This window comes from Melanerpes formicivorus, unplaced genomic scaffold, assembly GCF_026170545.1.
Source record: "Melanerpes formicivorus ecotype bairdi unplaced genomic scaffold, bMelFor1.0.p_v2 SCAF_1, whole genome shotgun sequence".
In the NCBI taxonomy this organism is placed as follows: domain Eukaryota; kingdom Metazoa; phylum Chordata; class Aves; order Piciformes; family Picidae; genus Melanerpes; species Melanerpes formicivorus.
The window spans coordinates 48,762,990-48,788,971 of record NW_027142353.1 but is presented as its reverse complement, the minus strand read 5'-3'; the positions used below and the strand labels follow the sequence as shown (position 1 = coordinate 48,788,971).

The window sequence follows — 25,982 nt, the reverse complement described above, 5'->3', positions numbered from 1 at the left end:
CCCTGAGCCTCATGTTTCAGAGAGGTAACTGCACGTGTCAGAGGCTGTTTGAGAAGGCGTTTGCAGTTTTACCTGCCAGACAACATTTTGAACTGAGTGGCAGGATTTGAATAGCTAATGTGCCATTGGGCTGTTCAGTTTTCAAAAAGGGAATTTATAGGGATGATTTCAAGAGCCCACATGTTCGTTGTTCTTGGTCTTTGTTCTTTTCCTCTCTCTCATCTTCTCCCCCTGTTTGTTAACGGGATTCAAGGCGCCGACAAGCATCTACTTGCTCCTGTCTTCAGGGCAATTAGCTTTTTTTGTCACAGTATCACAGTATCACCAAGGTTGGAAGAGACCTCAAAGATCATTAAGTCCAACCTGTCACCACAGACCTCATGACTACTAGACCATGGCACTAAGTGCCACATCCAATCCCCTTTGAACACCTCCAGGGACGGTGTCTCCGCCACCTCCCTGGGCAGCACATTCCAATGTCTAACAACTCTCTCAGTGAAGAACTTTCTCCTCCCCTCGAGCCTAAACTTCCCCTGGTGCAGCTTGAGACTGTGTCCTCTTGTTCTGGTGCTGGTTGCTAGAGAGAAGAGACCAACCCCTTCCTGTCTACAACCACCCTTCAGGTATTTGCAGAGAGCAATGAGGTCTCCCCTGAGCCTCCTCTTCTCCAGACTAAACAATCCCAGCTCCCTCAGCCTCTCCTCATAGGGCTTGTGCTCAAGGCCTCTCACCAGGCTTGTCCTAGCAGCATAGTGCCTAGATCTTTGCCACAGCAGTGCATCTCTCTCTCTCTCTCTCTCTCTCTCTCACTTCCTCTAATTTTGGAAACTCCCCTTTTGGACTATAAATACGATCTCAGAGCATTGCTTCATTCAGCAAAGGTTTTGGTAGTTAACAGCTCAGCAGTTCATGAGTAACTTACACTAATTTACCTGGCTATTCCTAAGGTTTATAGCTAGTTTACCTGTTGGTTAGCTCTGTTGTGAACTCGAGGTGGTCCGTCTTGCCACCCAGGGCAGCATTGCTGTTTGATTCGCATATAGAAGAAGTTTCCAGTTTGTTCCTCTGTATTCCAAATTCTGATCTTTCTAGACTGTTATTCCACTGTTTATTAGCATCCTATCATGTAATTAACCTAATATTGACCGGGTAAATGAACCTGAATAAAATTGGCTCAGAAAAAGAATTTTTAATATACAATAAATCATATTAATATTTTATCATATTTCCAGCTTATCAATTTGATAAAAACTAAATCAATAAGCGCACAAAATATATGTACTGGCAGAAACTATCTGGTTCTGCCATATAATTGAGAACAGATATTATTCACAGTCTTGCTAGACATTATTTTGGAGTAAAAACTTTAAAGTACACATCTCTTCCAACGTCATTGATCATTAGTGAAAGTAGATGAAATATGCTAAAGTGAACCTTCTTTACATTCAGCTATTACTTCATTCTACTACTATGTTTGAGGCTATACAGCTACAGCTTACATGTTATGGACAGCTGGTATGAAGCAGGATGAGAATTGCACTAATTAAAAAGGTCTTTGATGGAGAACTGACTATTGGTGGCTGAGACACACATGGAAGAAAAAGATGTATAACTTCAAACCAGTATTTTCAATATTATTAATGGGTTACTTAAAATCCAATTGATACTTTTTTCCTCCTATTTTTAAGATTTAGAAGTTGCCTCTGCTGCTTGCCTTCAAGCTTACCACAGATAGCTGTAGTGTGAGGGTGTATGAAATGTGAGAACATCTGGTTAATTAAAATATTTGTTCATTTAACTATCTAGTTAAGGGTTAATTAGTACAATAAAAATAGAAAACAGCAAAAAAAAAGTGGTAAATTCCACAGAGAACCAAAGTATAACAGAGACTATGATGAAGACCAAAAGTCTTCAGCCTCTGACAAATGGACCATTAAAAAAGCAGCTGTGCCTGCCTCAAGGAGGGTCACCTCAACCTTGTAACTGATCATTAGGAGGGAAAAACATCATTATCACAAGTATTATAGAAGTCATTGAAGTCATAGAATGTGACATTTGAAGCAGTTCATGGGACTTATGGGAAATTCAAAGCTATGGGATATCAGAGTGGTGGTGTGGAATTATGTAAAATTTATTATAGAATATTCAGTGTAAGGGTAAAGGGTAGGGAAGACTCTGGGAGGAACAAGCATGGCAAAATGGAGAGGAAAAAGCAATCAAGGGGCTGATGTTGTTTAGGCAGAGTTGGTCAATATGCTTGCTCCTGGTGCTCTGGGCTGGGCTCCAGCACCCAGACCAAAAGCATCTTCTGAGGTTTCAGTGGCTCCAGTCACATCCATAACACAAGAAACATAAAGACCAACATGATCTATTTTCACCATGTCCTATATGCACCAGGACAGACAGAATCCAAACATGTGTTAGGACTAAGGTAAATTTCTTGACCTTGGAGCTGTAGCTACCAGAATTCTGTTGTAATAGTCAGAAATAAAACAATAGAATAGAATAGAATAGAATAGAATAGAATAGAATAGAATAGAATAGAATAGAATAGAATAGAATAGAATAGAATAGAATAGAATAGAATAGAATAGAATAGAATAGAATGGAATGGAATGGAATAGAATAGACCAGACCAGGTTGGATGAGACCTTTGAGATCATTGAGTCCAACCTATCACCCAACACTACCTAATCAACTAAACCATGGCACCAAGCACCCCATCCAGTCTCTTCCTAAACACCTCCAGTGATGTTGACTCCACCACCTCCCTGGGCAGCCCATTCCAATGGGCAATCTCTCTTCCTGTGAAGAACTTCTTCCTAACATTCAGCATAAACCTCCCCTGGTGCTGCTTGAGACTGTGTCTTCTTGTTCTGGTGCTGGTTGCCTGGGAGAAGAGACCAACCCCCACCTGGCTACAACCTCCCTTCAGGTAGTTGTAGACAGCAATAAGGTCTCCTCTGAGCCTCCTCTTCTCCAGGCTAAAACAGTGGCTACTATTTACTCCAGCATTTAGTAGGCAATAATTTTAAAAAGACATAAAAAAACCCTAATAAAACTTGATTCTATTTCAGGGAGACACAAATGGTAGGGATAGTGGGAAATATTTATAGAAAGGAAAAATGTATGTTAAACTACAAAAGATCCACTGATTTGGAATTGTTATAGTGAATGAATATTGCTTTAATGTTTGCTATTATGAAGACTCAGTGAAGTGTAATCAGCTGTACTAATGCAGTTTATTTAGACATGGAAATTAGATGCAACTATGCAAAACATTTCACCCCACAGATGTCTCTTACTGTTTTTAATCTCAAATCAAGAAAACTCAAGCTTTGTATTTAAGTTAAAAAAACAAACCAAATGAAACAACAACCAAACAAAACCAACCGACCAAAACCAACCAACCAAAAACCACACACATACAACCCCCCCAAAAACAAACATTAGAGGTCTGAATTTCATTTCAATTCATGAATCTTTTGGAAAACAGATGTACAAGCTAGAATGTCTTAAATGTGAGCAGGACTGGATTGGCTTTTCAGGAAACAGAATAGTAGCTGTTAAGAAAAGACCAGAATAGTATCCTCTGTAAGCAATTTATGATGTCAGTGAATACGTTACCCAAACCATTTTCCTACCAAATGTGAAATTATGCAATATAATAAGCCAGTGCTTATTAGAAGACTTATGAAGTTAGAAATCAATTGAGATATTTTTACAGCAGTACCTTAGCGAGTCCCTACCTTCATGATAACTTCTTCACACTACTAGATTGTATTTCAAATGGACAACTGAATGATCACGTGTTTTGTTATTGTTCCTGCAAACCCTTTTAACGTACTTAATATCCTAGTGCATTTACTATTATGTTTTGCAGAACAGAGATTTAGCAGTGATAGACAGAATACTTCAATATAACAGCTTCTTATGGCATTCACCATATTATTTACAGCATTTGTCTTGCCAAACACTTTCACATGTCAGATAATTTCAAATGAGATGATAGAACACGTTCTGACATTATGGTGATCAGAGATCAAGGGAACTGTCTTCCTATTTTTTTCTATCTTGATTCTTTTGCTTTTACCTACACCCAAGAACTAGAGTATTTCCAAAAGAAATGCAGACACTGATTACCTGCATCAGTGAAACAAACTCGTGAACTTTTCCCTGTCATGGAAACCGATACCCAGGTATGTCCATTTTGGATTCTTTATAAGAAAGAGTTGGAATATCAACATTTCGGTAAGTCATACATTACTACTGATCTTATGTTTCAGTATCTATTTATAATAGCTGTTTTTTTAAAAGAAAGCTCTCTACAGAGGTGCCTGTAGCATCTCAGAGATAAACACATAGTCTCCTTTTTCTGTCAGACTTAAAGACAATTTACAGCTCATTGTGTATATTTCTTATCCTATTGTTGAAGAACTCCTCCACGTACAGCCACTGGAGACTATGTCTTTTCAGGTGCACCAGAGAAAACATTTCTTTAGATCTGTGCTATAACAGGGCATTTTAAATTCTGATAATACCAAACTGTAAGCTAATCAAACTAATTCAATTAAAAGTGTTAAAAAAAAAAAGAGAGTTCTGTAGAACAAAAAAAGGATAAGCAGCAATTTGTCTCAGTTAAAAGGATGCATTACAGGCTGTTATCTATCACATTACTACTCCTAAATATGCTTAAATATTCTCCAGCACACTCACCTCTTTTTGACGATACTTAATTGCCAGTTTCAGTCTTGCAAGATCATTCCCACTTTGTTCTTCTATCAAGCTATTATCATCTCTGTAATTAAGAATAATTTCCAATTCCCTTGAACTCCGTGTCTGATCCAGGAGATCTTTTGCAAATTGCTTGCACTGACGTGACAGTTCCTCATACTCCGACTTAAATTCATTTTCGACTTTACTCAGCTCCTGCAGCTCCCAGCTCAGTTGAAAAGCAGTAAGGAAAGGATCCTCACTGGACAAAGCTATCAACGATGGGCTTGCCAGGGCCTTGTAGATATTGAGTCTGGATCGAGAGTGGCGGAGGCTGTCCACATCTGAACTTGAGACACATTCGACACAGTTACAGCGCACCTCATGTGGCCTCGGCACAGAGACTCCTTTCTGCACAAGGAGCTTGATGATTTCATAATTATTGGTGTGGGCAGCCAGAATAATAGGTGTGATATCCGGTGTAAATTCTGAAAACTGTTTGTCCAGAAGCACTGGTGGCACCTGTAAAAAGAGGCAAAAAAAATTTACAAGCCTTTTCAGTGAGTAAGAGCTACAGAAAATAAGACAATGAATAGTTTACCAGGCAGTACACTTACTAACGGATCTTTACTTTTGAACACAGTTGAAGGAAAAACTTGAAACATAACAATTCAATTAGCTAAGATAGCATCTTTGCAGGTAATAAATTGCTATAAGCAGGTTGTGTACATAAACAGCCCATGGGCAATGATCTGTTGGAGCAAATGATTAGATAAATAAAGAAGAGTCAGACACAGACGCTCCTGTCGGCTTGCTTGAAGTGCCAGCTGTGAGCAAGATGGAAATGCTTTCGTGATTCTCACTGGTTAATCTCAGTTTTATAGGGAAAACAGAAATGTGGGGGCATGTAAACAAGAAATAAAAGAAGTTTTCTTAAAGAGAAGGCTGGGAATATAACTGTGTAGAGAAACAAAGATACCTGCTGCAGAGATTAATGTCTCAGGGCTCAATTCTTCATTTACATGCACAAACACTCTATGGGAAAATGGAGAAGCTGGTAGATCTTAAATTCATTTCTTTATTTTTCAATAACAGATTCTGAAAGTCTTCACCAGAGCAAGACAGCTCATCAGACTAGTATGATGAAGCCATATAAGTGTAATTGCCCAATTGTCAATGGAGTGCTTTTGGTTCATAGCTCAATTATCAAGTAAAAACTCAGTTCACATCAGCAAGGTGCTTTGCTAGGAGGAAGAAAAAGGGAAAACATTGGTCTCAAAGTATCTGACAGCTAGGAAAATAGATGGCCACTGGAAGAAGGAAATAATGTTTGATAGCAGTCTTATGACCTCGTTGCCAGGTAGAAAAAACACAAATAGCTAAGAATAGAAGTTAAGAGGAAACAGGTGAAGCATGTGAGAATAGTGCAAGAACGAGTTTAAAGCAGCTATGTTTAGAACCTTGGGAGTGAAAATGCAGAACACAAGATAAATGGCACAGAAGCAGACAGAAACTTAGTGGAAAGGTAAACTAGAATGAAAATAAACTGTGGAAAGGTTGAAAATAAATGGTACTCTGTGGATCTAAATCCGTAAATAAAATTCCTAGACCATGGATATTTTTCTTCTTCTTTCTAATGAAGACAATGTGTATTTCATACATTTTTTAGCTGTTTTGAGTGTAAATTGGTGCAATTAGACTGTGTCCATGTGTAAGAGCTGCTATGTGTGTGGGCTGTAAAACAGGGACCTGATGCACTCATTAGTTGAATGTGAGAATTACTTTGAGACTTGGCCACTTATTAATGTAAAATGGGGTGGAAAGTCAAGACTGGAGATCCAACATTTGGGATTCTGATCACACATCCCCAGGGAAACAAAACTCCACCCAGTCTATTGCTGACCTCAAGTATCTGTGCTGGATGAATAGAATAGAATAGAATAGAATAGAATAGAATAGAATAGAATAGAATAGAATAGAATAGAATAGAATAGAATAGAATAGAATAGAATAGAATAGATCAGGTTGGATGAGACCTTTCAGATCATCAAGTCCAACCTATCACCCAACACCATCTAATCAACTAAACCATGGTACCATGTGCCTCATGCAGTCTCTTCTTAAACACTTCCAATGATGGTGACTCCGCCACCTCCCTGGGCAGCCCATTCCAACAGGCAATCACTCTTTATATTACGAGTTTCTTCCTAATATCCAGCCTAAACCTCCCTTGGTGCAGCTTGAGACTGTGTCCTCTTGTTCTGTTGGTGGTTGCCTGGGAGAAGACAAGGTATGTGGATGTGGAGTCAACAGGCAAAAATCTCTTTTCTCCCTTCCCACACTTAAACAGACATGTTTGTTTTGGCAATGGGTATAGCTGGTAGAGTGTGTTTCAGAGCAGGACTGTGGGATGTCTGAGCTAGCCCACCCAACTCTGCAACCCCATGCAGAGGGAGCAGCCATCCTCACAGTCCTCCCTGCAGGCTTACAGGAGATGTTTACAACCAGCAGTTTTAAGTCAAGCAGCTCCTGAGCCAGTTTACAGAATCACAGAATTATGAGATTAAAATGGCAGTAAAGGCTCAAACTTTGCATTAGTAGAAGAGAGATTTTGGGCTACCATGGCTCTAAAAAACTATGTACAGGAATGGGCATGTTGTGTTTAAGCAATGGCTGCTACTACTAGTAAGATTCCCTCTTGGTCCCAGGGTCATAGTTCCATGGTAGAAAGGAGAGTGATGCAAAGGCAGAAAACTCAAGGGATACAAAGCTGTAACTCCAAAATCAGCAACTGCTCAGACTATTCCTCTGTCACTTAGCATGCAATTATCTTCTTCCTTTATGACAGTACTAAACAAATAGTTGTTTTAAGCCCTGACAGAATTGAAAGCTATCTTAACATGTCATTACTTGTTTCCTTTGAAAAATTAATGGACACAGTGTCAAACAATAGGGCATTTCAATGACTGCCTTCTACACAGGATTCAGTCACTCAAAAACTGCTAGCTTTTCTCATAGCTTATCACAATCTTTCATCTTAAGGTAATTCAAATATAAAGCTAATGTATACATTTTAGAATGCATACCATCAGGATTTGTCCAAGTACAGAAGCATGTATGAAATAATTTCAGATGCATTTAAATTTTCAAGGCAAATCCTAAAACTGCAACTTTAATTACATCAGGAGTTTAACTTCTGACTCTTTACCTCCTATTTTAAGTTTTTCTACTTATTTAAACCAAAGATACACAGAATGTCAAAGCAATGAGGTCAAATTATTCCCTCATCTGCAGCATAATGAAGTACTTATCTTTTGAAGTTCTGAGTGCTCTCATGGCACTCATAGTAACTCAGCATTTAACTGTTGACCCAGAGTACTTGCTCTGAAGTCACCAGACTAATGATGAATTTTACTTTCAACCTGCTGAAAAATAATTCTCTTTAAAGAAGCCAAAACAAATAATCAGCACACATTTATTTTAGCCACACAATATAAAACCTTGACAGAACACTCACATATGAATGTTCATGAAATCGTGGGTGGATGGAAGGCTACTAGGTCTTACAATTATTGACTATGACTTCCAAGGACTTGGCAGTGCTGTAACTATATTATACACTTTGGAGTTAATATATCAAGTGTGAGGTGGCTTAAACCCAGAAAGGTCAAATGAATTTTGCCTCTTTAAACATTGTTGAAAAGTTGTGTTTTTTTTTAACATTAGTTACAGGTCTAAGCAAAGCAGTTTGGTGATTTTGTATACTTGTATGCATATCTGCATGGAGATGAGCAGAAAAAGAGAAAACATAATGGAAAAGACAGCATAGCATGAAGTCTGTACACTTCATTGCTCAATGCCATGAGATTTTTTGTTGTATTCCTTTTCCCTGCACTTACTGTAACTGGGAATAAGACTTAGATCAAGTGAAACAGCTCTCTTCGATACGTGTTTAAGTTTCTCGTATGGTCTGTGTGAAGAGAAAGCCCTTTGTTCTGACAGAAAGAAAAATCTAGGTTAAATTAATGCCAGTAAGGTCTGAGACGTTTTCTGTCCCTATGACATCAAAGTAGAGAAATCGATTGCTGATGATCCTTAGATATCTGGGAAATGGTGAAAGATGAAACTCAGAGATAACATCAAGCTGTGTGGAGGGGTGGACACACTTTGAATATTAATTAGATCTCTGAAATGCTGCCTGTCTAAATTCAGCAGATGAGATTTCATTACAAATATTGTCCTTTAATATTTTCACCCATTCATTTCAGTTTCATGCTGGTGTTTCAAGTTTGAAGGCATTCCATCTCATCTTCCAGATCTTCTCTGGAGTCTAACCACAAGCAACAGAAAACATATAAATAGGGCAGCCATTATTTGAGGTTAAGTAGTGCTTACCTTTTTGGTTCTTATATAAAATACTGAGCCTTAAATGAAGTGTGCTTATAAAATGAAAACATTCATTCTTATATAAACTATATTAAGATATCAAACTAAAATCCTAAATTATAGATGCATAAGGCCATAAAACCTCACTATTGTGCTAAATGCAGTGCGACGCTGACAGGCTGGATGGGATGAGATTTAATAAGGCTAAGTGCAGAGTTCTACACTTTGGCCACAACAACCCCAAGCAGTGCTACAGACTGGGGACAGAGTGTCTGGAGAGCAGCCAGGCAGAAAGGGACCTGGGAGTGCCGGTAGATAATAGGCTGAACATGAGGCAGCAGTGTGCCCAGGTGGCCGAGAAGGCCAATGATATCCTGGCCTGTATCAGGAATAGTGTGGCCAGCAGGAGCAGGGAGGTTATTCTTCCCCTGTACTCAGCACTGGTCAGGTCAGGAGTACTGTGTCCAGTTCTGGGCCCCTCAATTCAAGAGAAATGTTCAGGTACTGGAACATGTCCAGAGAAGGGCAACGAAACTGGTGAGGGGCCTGGAACACAAGCCCTGTGAGGAGAGGCTGAGGGAGCTGAGGTTGTTTAGCCTGGAGAAGAGAAGGCTCAGGGGAGTCCTCATTGCTGTCTACAACTACCTGAAAGGAGATTGTAGGCAGGTGGGAGTCGGTCTGTTCTCCCAGGCAACCAGCAACAGAATGAGGGGACACAGTCTCAAGTTCTTCCAGGGGAGGTTCAGGCTGGATATTAGGAAGAAGATCTTCACAGAGAGAGTGATTTGCCATTGGAATGGGCTGCCCAGGGAGGTGGTGGAGTCACTGTCCCTGGAGATCTTCAAGAAAAGACTGGATGAGGCACTTAGTGCCATGGTCTAGTTGATTAATAGGGCTGGGTGACAGGTTTAACTGGATGATCTTGGAGGTTGCTTCCAACCTGGTTGATTCTACGATTCTACAAAATAATAGAATGAAATTCACAGCATAATTAAAGGACTGCTTTGGGCCTCTGCTTTGAGAAGGAAGTAATTTTTTGTCAGATTCCAAATTATCTTCTGAATAGAAGAAGTGAGGATTCTTTGAGGAGAAGAAAATACATATATCTGACTAAAGGCAGCAACAGCTGGACAACTTTTCTGGACCTCAGAACATGGGGTTTGTTAACAGGTCTGTGAGTAGTTCTAGATTGCCTAGGTAGACCATCTCTATCTGCACCTATTCCTGGTGAGATACACTTTTTTGACCAAACATTTTATCAGTCCAGGATGTAATGCCAGTTATGAATCAATGCCAGTAAGATAGAGTAAAATAAATAAATAAATAAATAAATAAATAAATAAAAGCAGATATTTTTCTGTAGACATTTTTTGAACCAAAGATTCTAGATCATTGTTTATTATCTTGAAACCTTAATTTATTCCAAGATTTGCATATATAATGCAACAAGAAAAAGGATGAATTCTCCAGCACATTGTTTCAGATCAAATTGTAGTGGAGAACTTATTTCATTAATTTAATTCTAACTACTACATTTATAAAATATCCCCAGTGTTTTCTTATTAAAACACTGTATTTTGAGTCAGCCAAGAAAAGTGTCTAACTTAGAGAAGCTTTGATAAGTGAACCAAAGCAGGTAATTATTTGTAGATAGCTAACGCTGGGTAAGGTAAACACTCCCCTTGGCATATTGGCCAACATAATTTATTCAGCAGACACAAGTCATATGCTAAACTAATGCAGAACCTGACCACTGCATTAGCTCTTGCTAATACTAACCCACAGCTAACCTGCACTTCTGGCATACAAGATGAGTATTTATTCAGAAGTGCTGGATTCACAATTATGGTCATTTTCCAGGGTTTGTGAGAAGAAGCTGTGACCAGTTAATGCTAAGTATACAGAATAGAATACAGAATACAGAATTAACCAGGTTGGAAAAGACCTTTGAGATCATCAAGTCCAGCCTATCACCCAACACCATCTAATCAACTAAACCATGGCACTAAGTGCCTCATCCAGTCTCTTTTTAAACATCTCCAGTGATGGTGACTTTTAAGAGTTTTACTTTTTTTCTGTCACCTCTTGGTATGGCAGGGAGCTGTCATTTTTGCCTCCTTACTAAACCCTCTCTGTGCATCCCACATGTCATGAAAATTTCCAAGGATTAGACCTAAACATCCTCATTTGCTGCTAATATGCATTATTGTTAGCAAAGGATAACTTCCTTCCAGATAGAATCGTGCTTTATGAACTATCATGTCCATTTATTTTGCTGAAAATTTACTTAAGCTTTGGTGGGACATGATAGCAATAGGGATGTTGCTATAGCTAATACAGAATCCCTGTAAATGTAAAGAGACTTCAGTGCTTGCCTTTCTGTGTAAATGGGATTTTTTCCAAGTTACATTTACCAGTCTGAATTATTCTATTTTTTTTTTTCAAATGCAATTTGAGTTTTCAAGCATTATGAAGTTTTATGTTTTTTCCCCCCCAGATACACCTACTCTAAAACATGAGCTTATGGTCTCTAGTGTGTCTTCATGCTCTTCCTATTACAGCTGAATCAATTTTTGAGTCACAATAGCCACAGCATGGACTGATGAATTCCAGCTTCTGTGCAAACCACACTGCACAAAAGGCATTCATGTTACATCTTGAGAAAAAGAATCACAATGGCATTTAATAATCCACTGAAACCAACAACACTTTCCTAAACAATGAGGATGAGTTGCATAACCACAACAGAAATAATGGTATATACTTAACACATCTGCAGAGCACTTGAGCCAGTGTAAAAGAGTTCAGCAATAAAAGCACTGGACAGGAGGAAAGAACTTGTCAGAATATCTTATTTGCCCCATGAACCTGACATAAGTATACCTAGATATTATATATCTCCACAGATATTTGATCATTCTGTTCTTAAAGACTGGCAGTGGTGAGTGCTTTTCCAGACAAAGTTTTGAATATATATATCACTAACATTTGAACAGTTTAAGTCTATAATGTCTTTATTACTTCTAACAGAAAAAATCATGTATATCTTACCGTCAGTGCTCGTTCTCATATGAGCAAATACAATATTGACTTTTGCACAGTAATATGACATTGCCCAGTCTTTTTCTTCTAGTCTTGCTTTCATCCCCTCTGCAGAACTCCTATCTTCATAGTTTTCAGTTCCAGTATATTGGTTGATTATTTCTGCTCTGTTTAGAACCTTATGCATATTCTAGTGAACTGTTTTAATTTTTACAGGAGTAATTTCTTGTTTGCCATAACCACTCTGAGTTCTAATCACGTCCTGCAACAGCCTTACGATCCCCCCAGCTTTTCTTTATCTACAGATTTAACATGGGGTTGGACTCGATCATCTCTGGAGGTCCCTTTCACCCCCTAACATTCTGTTATTCTGTGGTTGGATATATGGATTGGGACAGACCCCTGCAGAATTGCTTATTTCATCTGCCTGATGCATTCATCCTATTTCACCAAGTTCTGTTGGCAACTGCTCCGAGTGTGGTGTTCTAGGGCTATATTTTGAGTGACAGTTCATAACATCTTACAAAACTCAAACTCTATGATATGTACTTCTTTTCCCCAGGATACAGACCTTGCTATCTGGTGATGAATGAAAATTATATTATTATGACAAGATTTGTTCTTGACAGATCGTGGTAGGCTGCGATTAATTTTTATGTTTTCTTCTAGCAAGCAAACATTCTACAAGCAGAATATTTGATTATTTTCTTCAGGATCCTCCCTGGTGTGAAAAAGTATAGATTTCCTTTACTTGAAAAAGGCAAATACAGAAAGCAAAGGAAATGCAAAATGAATTAATAATTGCTTTCAGGTAGAATTATAGGAAATGATATTTGCTTTGGTAGATTCAGGACATGCTTTTGTTGGGCATGACTGATGACAAAAGTCTCCAGTACTTTATTTCTCCTTCCTGTATCTCTGGGAGCTAATCCAAAACACAGCTTGTACACATGAGTGTAAGTTTCCGAACTTTAGCCAACTGCTAAAATGGAGGAATAGAGTTAGAGCTGGCGTAAGTCATCATCAATAACACTACCTGCCAGAAATCTATCTGTGAGGATCATGCTGGTCAGGTTTTTTGCTTGTTGTTGTTGCAAATGGCTCATCATGATCACATTTTTTCATGATTTATTATGCTTCCTTTGCCACTGCTTCAACTTTGGAATGTTCTGGGTTAGCACCAGTTACAAGGGGATAGGTGCATAGTGTAGAAATCACTGCACACCTCAATATTGAAATCTAGAAGATCTATTTGACGGCATCAGCACACCAGTTCTGGAGTCTCCTTTTAGTAATTAAAGTACCACAGAATCAAAGAATCAGCCAGGTTGGAAAAGACCTCAGAGATCATCAAGTCCAACATACTATCTAATACCTAACAGCTCATGACAACTAAACTCCAAGTGCCACATCAAATCCTTTTTTGAACCCCTCTAGGGACGGTGACTCCACCACCTCCCTGGGCAGCACATTCCAATGGCGAACGGCACTCTCAGTGAAGAACTTTCCCTTCACCTCGAGCCTAAACTTCCCCTGGTGCAGCTTGAGACTGTGTCCTCTTGTTCTGGTGCTGGTTGCCTGGGAGATGAGACCAACCCCCACCTGGCTGCAATTTCCCTTCAGGTAGTTGTAGAGAGCAATAAGGTCTCCCCTGAGCCTCCTCTTCTCCAGGTTAAAGAACCCCAGCTCCCTCAGCCTCTCCTCATAGGGCTTGTGCTTGAGACCTCTCACCAGCCTCATTGCAATTCTCTAGCCACATTCAAGTATCTCAGTGTCCTTAAACTGAGGAACCCAGAACTGGACACAGTACTCAAGGTGTGGCCTAACCAGTGCAGTGTACAGGGGCAGAATGACCTCCCTGCTCCTGCTGGCCACACTATTCCTGATACAGGTCAGGATGCCATTGGCCTTTTTGGCCACCTGGTCACACTGCTGCCTCATGTTCAGCCTACTGTCAACCAGTACCCCCAGGTCCCTTCCTGCCTGGCTGCTCTCCAGCCACTCCGACCCCAGCCTGTAGCACTGCATGGGGTTGTTGTGGCCAATGTGCAGCACCTGGCACTTGGACTTGTTAAATGCCATCATGTTGGACTCCCCCCATCTGTCCAGCCTGTCAAGGTCCCTCTGCAGAGCTCTCCTATCCTCTAACAGATCAACACCTGCCCCCAACTTGGTGTCATCTGCAAATTTACTAATGATAGACTATATCTCCTCGTCCAGATCATCAATAAAGATATTGAACAGGACTGGGCCTAGCCCTGATCCCTGGGGGACACCACCAGTGCCTGGCTGCCAGCTGGATGTGGCACCATTCACCACCACTCTCTGGGTTCAGCCCTCCAGCCAGTTCCTAAGCCAGCAGAGAGTGTACCTGTTCCAGGCCATGGGCTGACAGCTTGGCCAGGAGTTTGCTGTGGGGCATGGTGTAGAAAGCCTTGCTGAAGTCTGCTACATCTGCAGCCTTCCCCACATCCACCAGGCGGTCACCTGATCATAGAAGGAGATCAGGTTGGTGAGGCAGGACCTGCCCCTCCTAAATCCATGCTGTCTAGGCCTGATCCCTTGGCCATCCTGCAGGTGTTGTGTGATTGACCTGTTCCATAGTCTTGCCTGGCACTGAGGTCAGGATGACAGGCCTGTAGTTTCTGGGTTCCTCCACCCGGCACTTCTTGTGGATGGGGATCACATTGGCAGCATCCAGTCACCCTGCACCTCTCAATTGTCACAAGTTTTTCTACACAGCCATCCACCCTCCCTCTGATGAATATAAATACAGAGAGTTTGGATTTATTGCCAAGATGCAATTGCCACATGGAGGATTTTTGGGGTGGTTTCTGGTTATTGTCTTTTGTTTTTTAACTTGAAACCAGCATCCCTCAATATTTTCATAAACCTGTATCTCCATCTTGCATGCAGTTAGTGATCTCCACCTTTATGGTACACCTCTCCTTAAAATTTGCATGTAATTTTCATGTGTCCAAGTGATTATAAGGGGAGACTGAACACATGGATAGGCTAGCTAAAACCAGTACATTACTGTATCTATTTCATTAGTAAACTGGAACATCCCCTACACAGCCTCTCCCATTCATCTCTGTCTATCAAAATATTAAAACCTGTCAGAAAATTCTAATTAATCAGCTGCCACTGGGGAAAAAAAATTCTACCCAAGCTACCCACCCAAGCAGCTAGGAGTGGGAAGAACCACTTCTTGTCCTCACATTCCACTTCAAGACTGTGTACTTCAAGCTCTACAAAATAGCTTTGCATTGCCTCCTCCACACTCATTATTAGTTAGACTGTCACTAATCAGAACATTCAAATAAAGGCATTTAGTTCATGAACTTCTGTGGGAGACATTTTCAAAACAAAAATGATGTTTTAATCTCAACAGAGGAAGAGCATTATACAAGTGATTGTGACTGATACTTATGAAGTCACTGGAGAAAGCAGTTTAGATAAGAAAAACTTCAAGGCATCATGCAGTGCTCATAAAGTAGTTCTCTTCTGCCCCTGTGTCACAAATAGAAGTTGCAGTTCAATAACTGTGTTAAACATTCAAAATAACATTTGAAAACAACAGGTTCTATATCTTTGTAGTTAAGATCCATTGCAGGTGCACTGGGCCTAGAACCTACATGTATTTCCTTGTCTCCACCATGATGACCCACACTGTTACCTGAAGAAAGTATAACCCTGACATAGCAGCTTCTCCATGTACACTGCTGGATTGCAGAGCAGTGCAGGGCTAGGAAAATTATATCATCTCATGAGTCTCAGAAGGAGAAAAATGGACCAAAGCTGCCTAAATGCTCTGCATGTACTAAGAGCAGTCTGACTGTGTCTGAAGTCAGAATATGAGTGCAACTACAGAGAAGAGCACTGGCTTCATCTCAGGATCCTTGGACAAAGGGCAATTTCAAGAAGGCCAAAGATACTAAGAAACATGAAACAAACAGCACGGATGACAAAGCTAACATGGAGATAGGAGCTCATTTAGAAGAGCAGAAGCTGTGCTGCCAGCATTTCAGGAATAGCAAATGACTCTTCAGGCTCTGTGCTGCCTTCATGCTCTTTCCTGACTTTTCACCTTTAGACTTTTTATCTATTTTTCGGAATGCTGCCAGCCTGAAGGCACTTTGCCTGCAAAGCTGTCTAGTCTTGCTGTCTCTATCTCTTCCTAGATAGCTTAGGTAAGTATCTGAATATCCATGTAGCAGCCTGACTCACTGGCCTAAGAACTATGCTGTATAACATTCTTAACGCACTCTCACATGGTACCATTCCCTCCTCTTATCTCTTCTCTTACATCCTTTCACTCTCTCCAAAACTACATGGCAACACTGCTAGGAAAAAAAAAACACAGATGTTGAGACATATTTTGGCATAAGATCAATTATTGTTTATTCTGTTGAGAACTGCATGCAGCAGATTCAAGTGCAAGACAATTTATATTGTTAACACCTCCTCTCCTCTTCTGTCTTCCCACACTGCAAATAATTATCAGTCACCCAAATGCAACAAGATTCATAAACTATAACTTTAACCTGTGACTACCTCTCAAAAAGGATCTCCCTAGATAACTCTTCCTGTGCAATAATTTACAGCGGCTAACATACAGAGTATCACTTAACTGTTAGAGCAAGCTCTGAGGTGCTGATCTGCCTATCATCCAGATTAAGGGCTGGGCAGACCTCCTTGTATCTTTCTGGCAGATCTTTCAACACCTAGCTGTGGGATGGTGAACTGATGCCTCCCTAAGTGAAGAGTTCCCTGAGGCCTGGGAACTCCAAAAGGTCCTGCATCTTCTTGTGCACACATGGCTAAAAAGTCCCTGGCAAGCATTGTGTATATGGCATGCAGCAGCATTAGGATATGTTTAGATGGGTCAGATTCCTGGATTTACATCTAGATCACAAGATATCAGAGCTGCCACCTTCTTACGTGTGACTTCTCTCTCCTATTTCTTCATATTCATTTCCTTGTAATATAATCACAGCTTTCTGTCCTTATCCCCAAAACAAAAGCTTCATCTCTTTCATTTTAGTTCATTTCCTCAGGGATAAAGGCTAGAACATACCATACCTATTACCCAGCTACTCAGGAATATCCCAGTTTTAAAGCCTACCATGTCCAGGGAAAATACTAAAAATGTCCTTAAATGTTGATGAAGAAGGGTTGCTCACGGACTGTCCGGAGAGAAAATGGTAAATCTCATGAGGGAGTCTCAGAATCTGGTAGTGAAATCAAAGCTTGAATCCCTAGCTCTGAGTGCAATCCAAATAGTAGGTAACTATGTTTGTAGAAAACACAGGAACTATGAGGAGAAGCACCTTTTTTTTTCCTTCTTTTTTTAAGTGAGTATATGTTGTTTTGTAGTATGTGGGTGTTCCAGCTCCACTGTAACCAGGTGTCATTGACAATCCCTACTCTGACAATCTGTCTTAATTAACATCTAACCTTGAAAAGGCAGTAAAAAAAAAGAAGGTGCAGAGATGATAATTCGTGTGTGTGTATCTACTACCACTTCCTAACTACATGCCATCGTCATATACTGTCTCTAGTACCCATGTGCAATACTTTCTTCACTAAGGAATATGCTGCATCTTTTTGTCCCTCAGAAATGTCTGTCTGTACATTTTAAGATATTTCAGAGGTTTGGTTTGTCTGTTCTAGTAAACAGATTCTGCCCCTCCCCCACCAGTATTTAGACAACACGTATAACTTACCCTTTTTTTTGGCCTTTGAGATACTGCTGGGAAAATCCACAAAAAACAGTAAGAAAAATACTGACTACCTCATGGAATTGCATTTTTAGAAGCCAACACATTGATGAAGTTAAGGCCTGGCTTCTTGGTTTCCCAGCAGAAACAGAGGTTGGAAGTATGAGATGGAAAAATTCAACATGTATATAGCATAGTAAGCAGGAGGCAGGGATTTTGCATAAAATAGTTTGTGATGTGACTTCACTGGTTTTTCCAAAGAAACACAAAAGGCTGTGAAAGTTGCAGAAGGGGGATAGAGTGTCTTTTCACCTTCCTGCTTCCAGCACTAAGCCAGCAGTTTCTTCTTTTTTTTCCACATGGTGTGCACAGTGCACAGAAGGAGAGAGGAGTCAAGCTGATCATAAAGACCTTCTGTCTCTCCATTAGGAAATTAAATGCACACTTCACAGCATTCTAGCAGAGGTGAAGTCAATCAAAGCAATTCCTACACAGGTTTCCTAAGCCAGAGTATCAGAAAGTATGCACTGACTGCTGTGCATTCACCAGCTGCCAGTGTTGACAGAATCACAGAATCAGCCAGGTTGGAAGAGACCTCCAAGATCATCAAGTCCAACGTATCACCTAACACCATCTAATCAACTAAACCACAGCACCATGTGCCTCACTCAGTCTTTTCTGAAACACCTCTAGTGACATGACCACACCACCACCCTGGGCAGCCCATTCCAATGGCAAATCACTCTTTCTTGTGAAGAATTTTTTTCTTAGATCAAGCCTAATCCTCCCCTTGCACAGCTTGAGACTGTGTCCTCTTGTCCTGTTGCTGGTTGCCTGGGAGCAGAGAACAACCCCACCTGGCTACAACCGCCCTTCAGGTAGTTGTAGAGAGCAATAAGGTGTCCCCTGAGCCTCCTCTTCTCCAGGCTAAGCAACCCCAGCTCCCTCAGCCTCTCCTCATAGGGCTTGTGTTCCAGGTCCCTCACCAGCTTTGTTGCCCTTCTCTGGATACATTTGAGCATCCCATATTAAACTGAGGGGCCCAGAACTGGACACAGTACTCAAGGTATGGACTAATTAGTGCTGAGTACAGGGGCAGAATGATTTCCCTGCTCCTGCTGGCCACACTATTCCTGATACTACGTCCACAGCCTTCCCCACATCCACCAGGCAGTGACCTGAGTATAGAAGGAGATCGGATTGGTGAGGCAAGACCTGCCCCTCCTAAATCCATGTTGGCTGGGCCTGATTCCTTGGCCATCCTGTAGGTGCTGTGTGATTGCACTCAAGATGCCACGTTCCATAGTCTTGCCTGGCACTGTGGTCAGGCTGACAGGCCTGAGCAGTTGAGAAAATTTAGATACTATGTACCTTGTTGGGACACACTGGATATGAAGGTGGTGTACAATGGATGCACTGTAGGCAGAAAGTTCTTGCTGTTAACAGAGAAACCTGTATGGGCAGTGAACAAGCGACAGGGATAGAAGCCTCACTGAGGACACTAGCACATATGGGGAAGCCAGTGTAAGGATGATGTCTGATCTGCACATCCAAAGCACCCACAAGGCTGAGTCACCTGCTATATGGGACATTTATCACCCAAACTTGATATTGATGGATGTTAGCTTTTTGGTTCCAAACTCATTGAAAGAAAGCCACAAGGGCTGGAGTCTGCCAGCTTCTACCTTCTTAACATGACCCTCCCTCCGTGCCCAGCAGTGTTTTCACATTAATTGGTGTTACAATCTGAATCAGAACAAAACAGGTCAAACAAAACCAGTGTGTTAACCTGGCTATTTTCCCAACACAGAAGTGAGGGAAAAGTAACACATACAAACTAGGGATTGAGCCCAAGACAGAAAATTACTCCCCCATTCCTACTTGTCCTGCTGACATCCCAGCTGAAAATATCACACTCAAAGAACCTGGAACCCAGAAGCAGTAACTGGAACAGGAAGACTCCCATGTTGCAATCTGAGCTTCAAGCCCCATAATACTTTGGTCTAGTTAGCACTTTCACTTTTTGAAGCTGGCATGACTGCAGCACGATTCAATCCAATCCATGACAATTGGTTTTCATGCCACAGGAGTGAACCAGTGACATAACACTGTTATCCCTTCCCCTCCCCCTGCCCCGCCCTAAAGTTTCTCCTTTTCTAGCAATTCCCTTATGTTTGCAAATGCCAGTCCAGACATCTGCAGAAAGTTGTCCCTAGGGGATTCACCAACAAAAATATCCACAGCATCACAAGATCAACATGTAATAATGAACAGGGAGAAATAAAAGCATCACCATATGCTTTTGCTAGCCAGGCAACGCCTGTAAACTTTGCAATCAGGTTCCCATGCCCTACATTTAGCCTGTCAGCTAGAACAATGCCATACAGATTCAAGTTTAACAACTAAGATTCCAGCTTCACTTAGGTACTCTGTAGTATTCTTAGAAGACCAATGCTCTAGTCTTCTCTGTATATGCACGCAGTTCTGATCAGTTAACCACTCTGCTAGAGACTGATTCCCATGTTCATTATGCAGCAGAGCATGCTATGATTCAGCTATGATTCATGCTATGATTGGACGTGGCACTTGGTGCCATGGTCTAGTTATGGGGTCTGTGTTGATAGGTTGGACTCGATGATCCTCGAGGTCCTTTCCAACCTAAGTTATACTGTGATAGATAAGTGTTCTACTCATTTTCTTTATTTTTTTTATGCTACCAAACCCCCATCCCATTTGTAGATGCTGTATGCAGCTTAGCAAGATAAAAATGTTTTCTGCAGATATTAAACTTTAAAGAACATTCCCCCCCCCTCTTAATCTAGTACTCAATTATCCATCAGGGTAAGCAACAAGTGACTTGGCAGATAATTCTGAACATAAGGCTTTGAAGAACTGGCATTTTAAAAGTACTTGGACAAGTTTCCTTAACTCTTTCACCTTAATTTGTGTTACTCTCTTTTACATGTACTTTAGCAGTTGGTGCAGCTAAAAAAAGTGTAGGAAATATAATGTAATTGACAAGAGAATCTTTTCCTGAGTTGTATTAATGTATACCACAAAAGCTTCACTCATGAACTGAGTAACAGGAGTCAAACAAAATTCAAAGCTGTTGAATACACATGACTCATCTGTAGTCACCAGGTGGCACCAGATGTATCCATGTATTGATCAGCATGAACATGCTGTAACCCCTACAGCCTTTGAAATGCAAAGCACATCATGAATGGATACCAGATTGAGTGAAACAGCTGAGTGGTCAATAAACCAGAGAGTTTAAATATAACCATAACAAGATGTGACTGTTGTTTGGAGGGTTTCTTCGAGGAGGATGGTCTCTTCCAACCTGGTTAATTAAATTCTATTCTATTCTATTCTATTCTATTCTATTCTATTCTATTCTATTCTATTCTATTCTATTCTATTCTATTCTATGCTATGCTATTCTATTCTATTCTATACATTCACTTGCATCTCTTAATTTCCAAGATAATTGATTGGAAAACCTCCAAAAATGCAAAAATTTATTATTTTAACAAAATGCATTATTTCTTGGTCAAAATTAATGTGCTTACATTTTCTTCTTTTCTTTTTAAACAAAAACATCAACAAAAAAAGGTCAATTCTTTCAAGAGATACATTTCCACTGTCTTGAAGAACTGTAGCTTTCTGTTGAGGACTTTTTTTTCTGACTGACAGTGTCTTGAATGCTTAAAAATTCTTTCATTTCACAAATAAAGTTTCAGTATTGTGTAAGGGTGAAGCTGAAATTAACTATGCATCATCCATAGCATATTATCTCATGGATATGAGAAAAATAGTGAGAGCTAATTCATTTACTTGTAAATCATGAGTCTCATTGGGTTGTTTTCTGCATTTGAATGTTCAGAACTTTCACCACTAAAAATATTTGAGAATCTAAACTGTTTCTTGAGCTTTCCAGTATTTAGCACATGAATTTTTGTTATTCCTTATTATCTGCCTCCCCTGTGAGTAAGTTCTTTCTCTGTGAGGAAAACAACAACAACAACAACAAAGGGTGACATCTTGACCTCACTGAATCAATGGCAAAATTCCCTCTAACTTCAATAAGCCAGGATTTTACCACACATGACCACCATTATACAAAGAAAGAAAACCAAACAGGCAAAAATATCTTGTTATTAAAAGCAGAGTCTGAAAATAAATCATCATCTAAACAACATGTCAAATGTTTACAAATAAAAATAATCAAAAAAGGTCAAACTGTAGTTTGAAATCGAGTTTCAAAAGGAACTTGGTTCTCTGGGGGGGGTGGGGAAATCTTTCTGCCTGAACACTGAAAATATAAATCTTAGTATATACTTCTAAGCCTCCAGATTTTAGATCTTTAGCTTTTTGTAATAATTTTTCCAACCAGCAGGTATTTGGGATTATATTAAATGCACACAGTTGCATTTACTTGCAGCATTACTGAAAAAAATGCAGTCCACATTTACATTCTCTTCAGCATGACCTGCTCCTAAAAAAATATCCCAATGTGATTATCTACACATACAACAATCATGGAAGCTTTATACTTGTTGTTGTCCCCAGTGCAAACAACAACGTGCACATGTAAATAACCTGTTTAAAGACCATTTTTCTGCAAGCACTGGCTTGAAAGCAATAGTTGTGTTTGCAATGGACAAGTCTAGCCTTCTACAGTCACAAAAGGAGATGTCTCTATTCAAATGATTTATGATTCTTCTTTATGCTTTACAGTGATGAGAAGACCCTCAGCAGGTGCAATCAGGGAAACCAAGGAAGAGAAGAAGAGGCAGAGCTCTTCACACCAGCCAGCAGTGGAGTCTGACAGAGACGTAACACACTCAAGTTCCAGCCTGGAGAGCTAACCTCTAGATTGGAGCAAAGCAGTTTGTGGCTAATTTAACACTGTAGTACACACCCAAAGAATAAATGTCTCTCATCTGCTATCTCATGAAGCTCAACTAAACCAAGCTTCACTATTTATATTAAGGCATTTCAACTACAGTAGCTGTGGCACATACCAAAATGTAATCCTGGAAGACTAAAAAACCTGCATGAAGTTTAGGCACCTGGTGTAAGTTGAATTTGCAGACTCTTTAGATAGTCCAAAAAGTGGTTTATGCCACCTTAAAACAAGTAATTGAGAAAGATGGAAAGAATTGCTCTACAGGAATCTCTATTTGTTTTCCACTGGTAAGGGGTTCACAGGCAGCCAGATCAGATGAGACGCAGCTTTAGACAGCTACCATCAAGTGAGATGAACTCTGCTCTGAAAATGACACCTTCCACTACAGAGGCTCCAGATTGGAAACTCAGGTGCTTTAACTGTCTTGGTACAGGGCTGCGCACTGATCCTTATGGGTCCTAACATATTGTACTGAGACATTCTCACAAGCTGTATTCTCATCTGCACTCAGTTCAGAAGAAATTAAACAAGCCAAGCCTAATGCAAATCTAGTTTACTTCCCTTTCTCTGTCATAGATCTGTTGTCATTATAAAGGAGCTCTGCTCTGTCTGCTCTTACTGTCTAAATGAGAAGGCAGACACATGGATTTGTACAATGACTTATTCTATTTCTTTCTTTCCATAACAAAAAGAGCATAGAATTCATGTTATTTTATCAGCAAGAATTATACTCTTTACCTATTATCTGCAATTCTATCCATAGTAAGTGCATTATACTGTAATTAAAGTATATTGTATGCATTATCTGTGAAAGGGTTGCAATCATTTCGACATACTATTCATTGAAATACACTAATACAGTACCTGTAATACATGAAAATTGAAACAGATGAAAAATGTAATACAATATCATAACCATTTTAAAGACATTGCTTCTGGAAGAGTCCTAGGAATACCAAAGTTTATGGACTATATTATCCTGTCTCTACCAGTTTCTTAAAATGAGAAGGATATGAAAGAGGCTAAGTACCTGCTAGAGATGTCTCAAGACAGTCCAAGAAGAAGTGGAGTAGGTATCACTTTTATCATGGATGGGAATGTATGTAACAATTATTTCCTCTGAGAGAAGACAGGAAGAAAGGGAGGAGTTTGCACCATTTTAGCTGTACTTGATAGTATGGACAACTACTGGAGAGAGGTCTGATCATGTCATGTCTCCCAGTGTTGCCTTGTCGAGTGTGTAGATAGTGACCTTCACATGTAAGACCTGAAACCTTCATGGCCTGCCTACATCTTACTTCTGCACCGTCTTCCAGAAGGGGATTTTGTGTGTGCTCACACACATGTGAGCCCAACTCTGGCTTCATATTTTCAGCTTTAAGTGAAAATTCTTATTATTCAGGCTAGGGGAAAGAAGGATGCAGGATGTTTTTAGCCTTTCTTATTGGAAGTTAAATCTCATATGATTTAACTACATTAAACCTCGTGGACCTGTGCAGATTTGATTGAATGATAAAGATGACCTTGACAAGCTTGAGAAGTGGGCTTCATGTGAACCTCATGAAATTCAACAAGTCAAGTGAAAGACTGGGGGATAAAGGGAGTGGGTGCAGCCCTGCAGAGAAAAATTTGGGGAGGATGATGATGAATGAAAAACTGGACATGAACTGGCAATGTGTGCTTGCAGCCCAGAAAGCCAATTGAATCCTGAGCTGCACACCAAGATTTATGAGCAGTAGATTGATGGAACTGGTTCTCCTTCTCTACTCTTGTGAGATTGCACTGTACTGTACTGTAGCCAGCTCTGGGGTCCACAGCAAAACAAAGACATGGTCTTATTAAAGCAGGCACAAATGAGTGCCACAAAAAATAATAATCTGAGGGCTGGAACACCATTCCTTATGTAAAAAAAATAAGTGTTAAGGTTGTTCAGCCCAGAGAAGATGGCCTCTCTTTGTATTGAAGGCGCCCATGAAAAGGATGGATACTTTTTTACCAAGGCCTGTAGTTACAAAAGAATGTTTTAAACTGGAGGAAGGGACATTTAGATGGGACAGAATGAAGACATTTTTTACAATGAGGGTGGTGAGACACTGAAGCCTGCTGCCCAGAGAAGCTGTGGATGACCCCTTCCTGGAAATGTATAAGGTTAGGTTGGATGATTTGTGTAACCTGGTTTAGTGAAAGATGTTCCTGACCATTGCAAGGTGAATTACACTAGACAATCTTTAAAGCTCCTTTCTGACCCAAAATGTTCTATGATTCTGTGATGTCTAAACTGAAACAAATGCAATGCATAAATCATCAAAGTAATTGATTTTCTGATTTCCAATATTTGTGTGCAAGGATTATGGTTAGTTTTGGTTTGTTTGTTTTTTTTTTTCTTTCTCCCTTTGTACAATTCTTCTCTTTTGACAGAAGCAGTCTAGAAACCCAGAGAAAGTCTTGCACATACCTGTTTCTCCCCACTGGGCTTCTTGTGGTTTAACAACAGCTCCACAGCACCAACTACTTCCTTTCGTATGGCATGCAGCAGAGCATCTCCCACATACACATTAAAACTTAAGAGCAGCTCAATGAGCTCAAGGTTCTCATTTTCAATAGCAATAAGGAGTGCAGTTCTTCCCAAGGGATCGATGCAATTAATATTGATCTTGAAATAAATTTCTGCTTCCTCCAAAGCTTTCTTTACACTGGCATAATCTCCTTTTTCCACAGCGTTCAGATAGGCTTTCTCTGAATGAGACAGTTCAGATTCTGCCCGTACAATACGAAGAGGGATACGATCTCTGTAGGGAGCATTGACGCTTCTTTTGTAGTAGAACTGGGCCATATTTTATGCCATTCTAATACTTTCTGTCTGCAATATGAAAAGAAAGATTCAATCAGTAACATACTCTGGGAAAACAGTGCCCCAAATGAATATTTGCAATATATATGTATACTTAAAAGTCAAAAGTGATGTTGAAAGAAGTACAAACAGTCTCTATCAACAAAACTTGCAATGTGGCTAGCACAATATGGAAACAAAAATACATAACCTAGTTGTTGCAACTTACTAAGTCAAAGCATATATGACAGTATATCATATCATATATATCATAGGAAGAAGTTCTATACAGAGAGAGTGATTGCCCATTGGAATGGGCTGCCCGGGGAGGTGGTGGAGTCATCATCATTGGAGGTGTTCAGGAGGAGACTTGATG

General features: G+C 40.1%; 1 protein-coding gene across 1 annotated transcript in view; it reads right to left on the bottom strand.

Annotated features, from left to right (window-relative positions):
• TRPC4 (transient receptor potential cation channel subfamily C member 4) overlaps positions 1-25,982 on the bottom strand; it is a 176,835-nt gene that overhangs the window by 74,408 nt on the left and 76,445 nt on the right. Inside the window, exons 3-4 of the mRNA XM_068142478.1 lie at positions 25,232-25,636; positions 4,717-5,235 (exon numbers count right to left, since the gene is read on the bottom strand). Coding sequence (XP_067998579.1) covers positions 4,717-5,235; positions 25,232-25,609 — 897 coding nt within the window. The 5' untranslated portion in view covers positions 25,610-25,636. The remainder of the gene's footprint in view (positions 1-4,716; positions 5,236-25,231; positions 25,637-25,982) is intronic.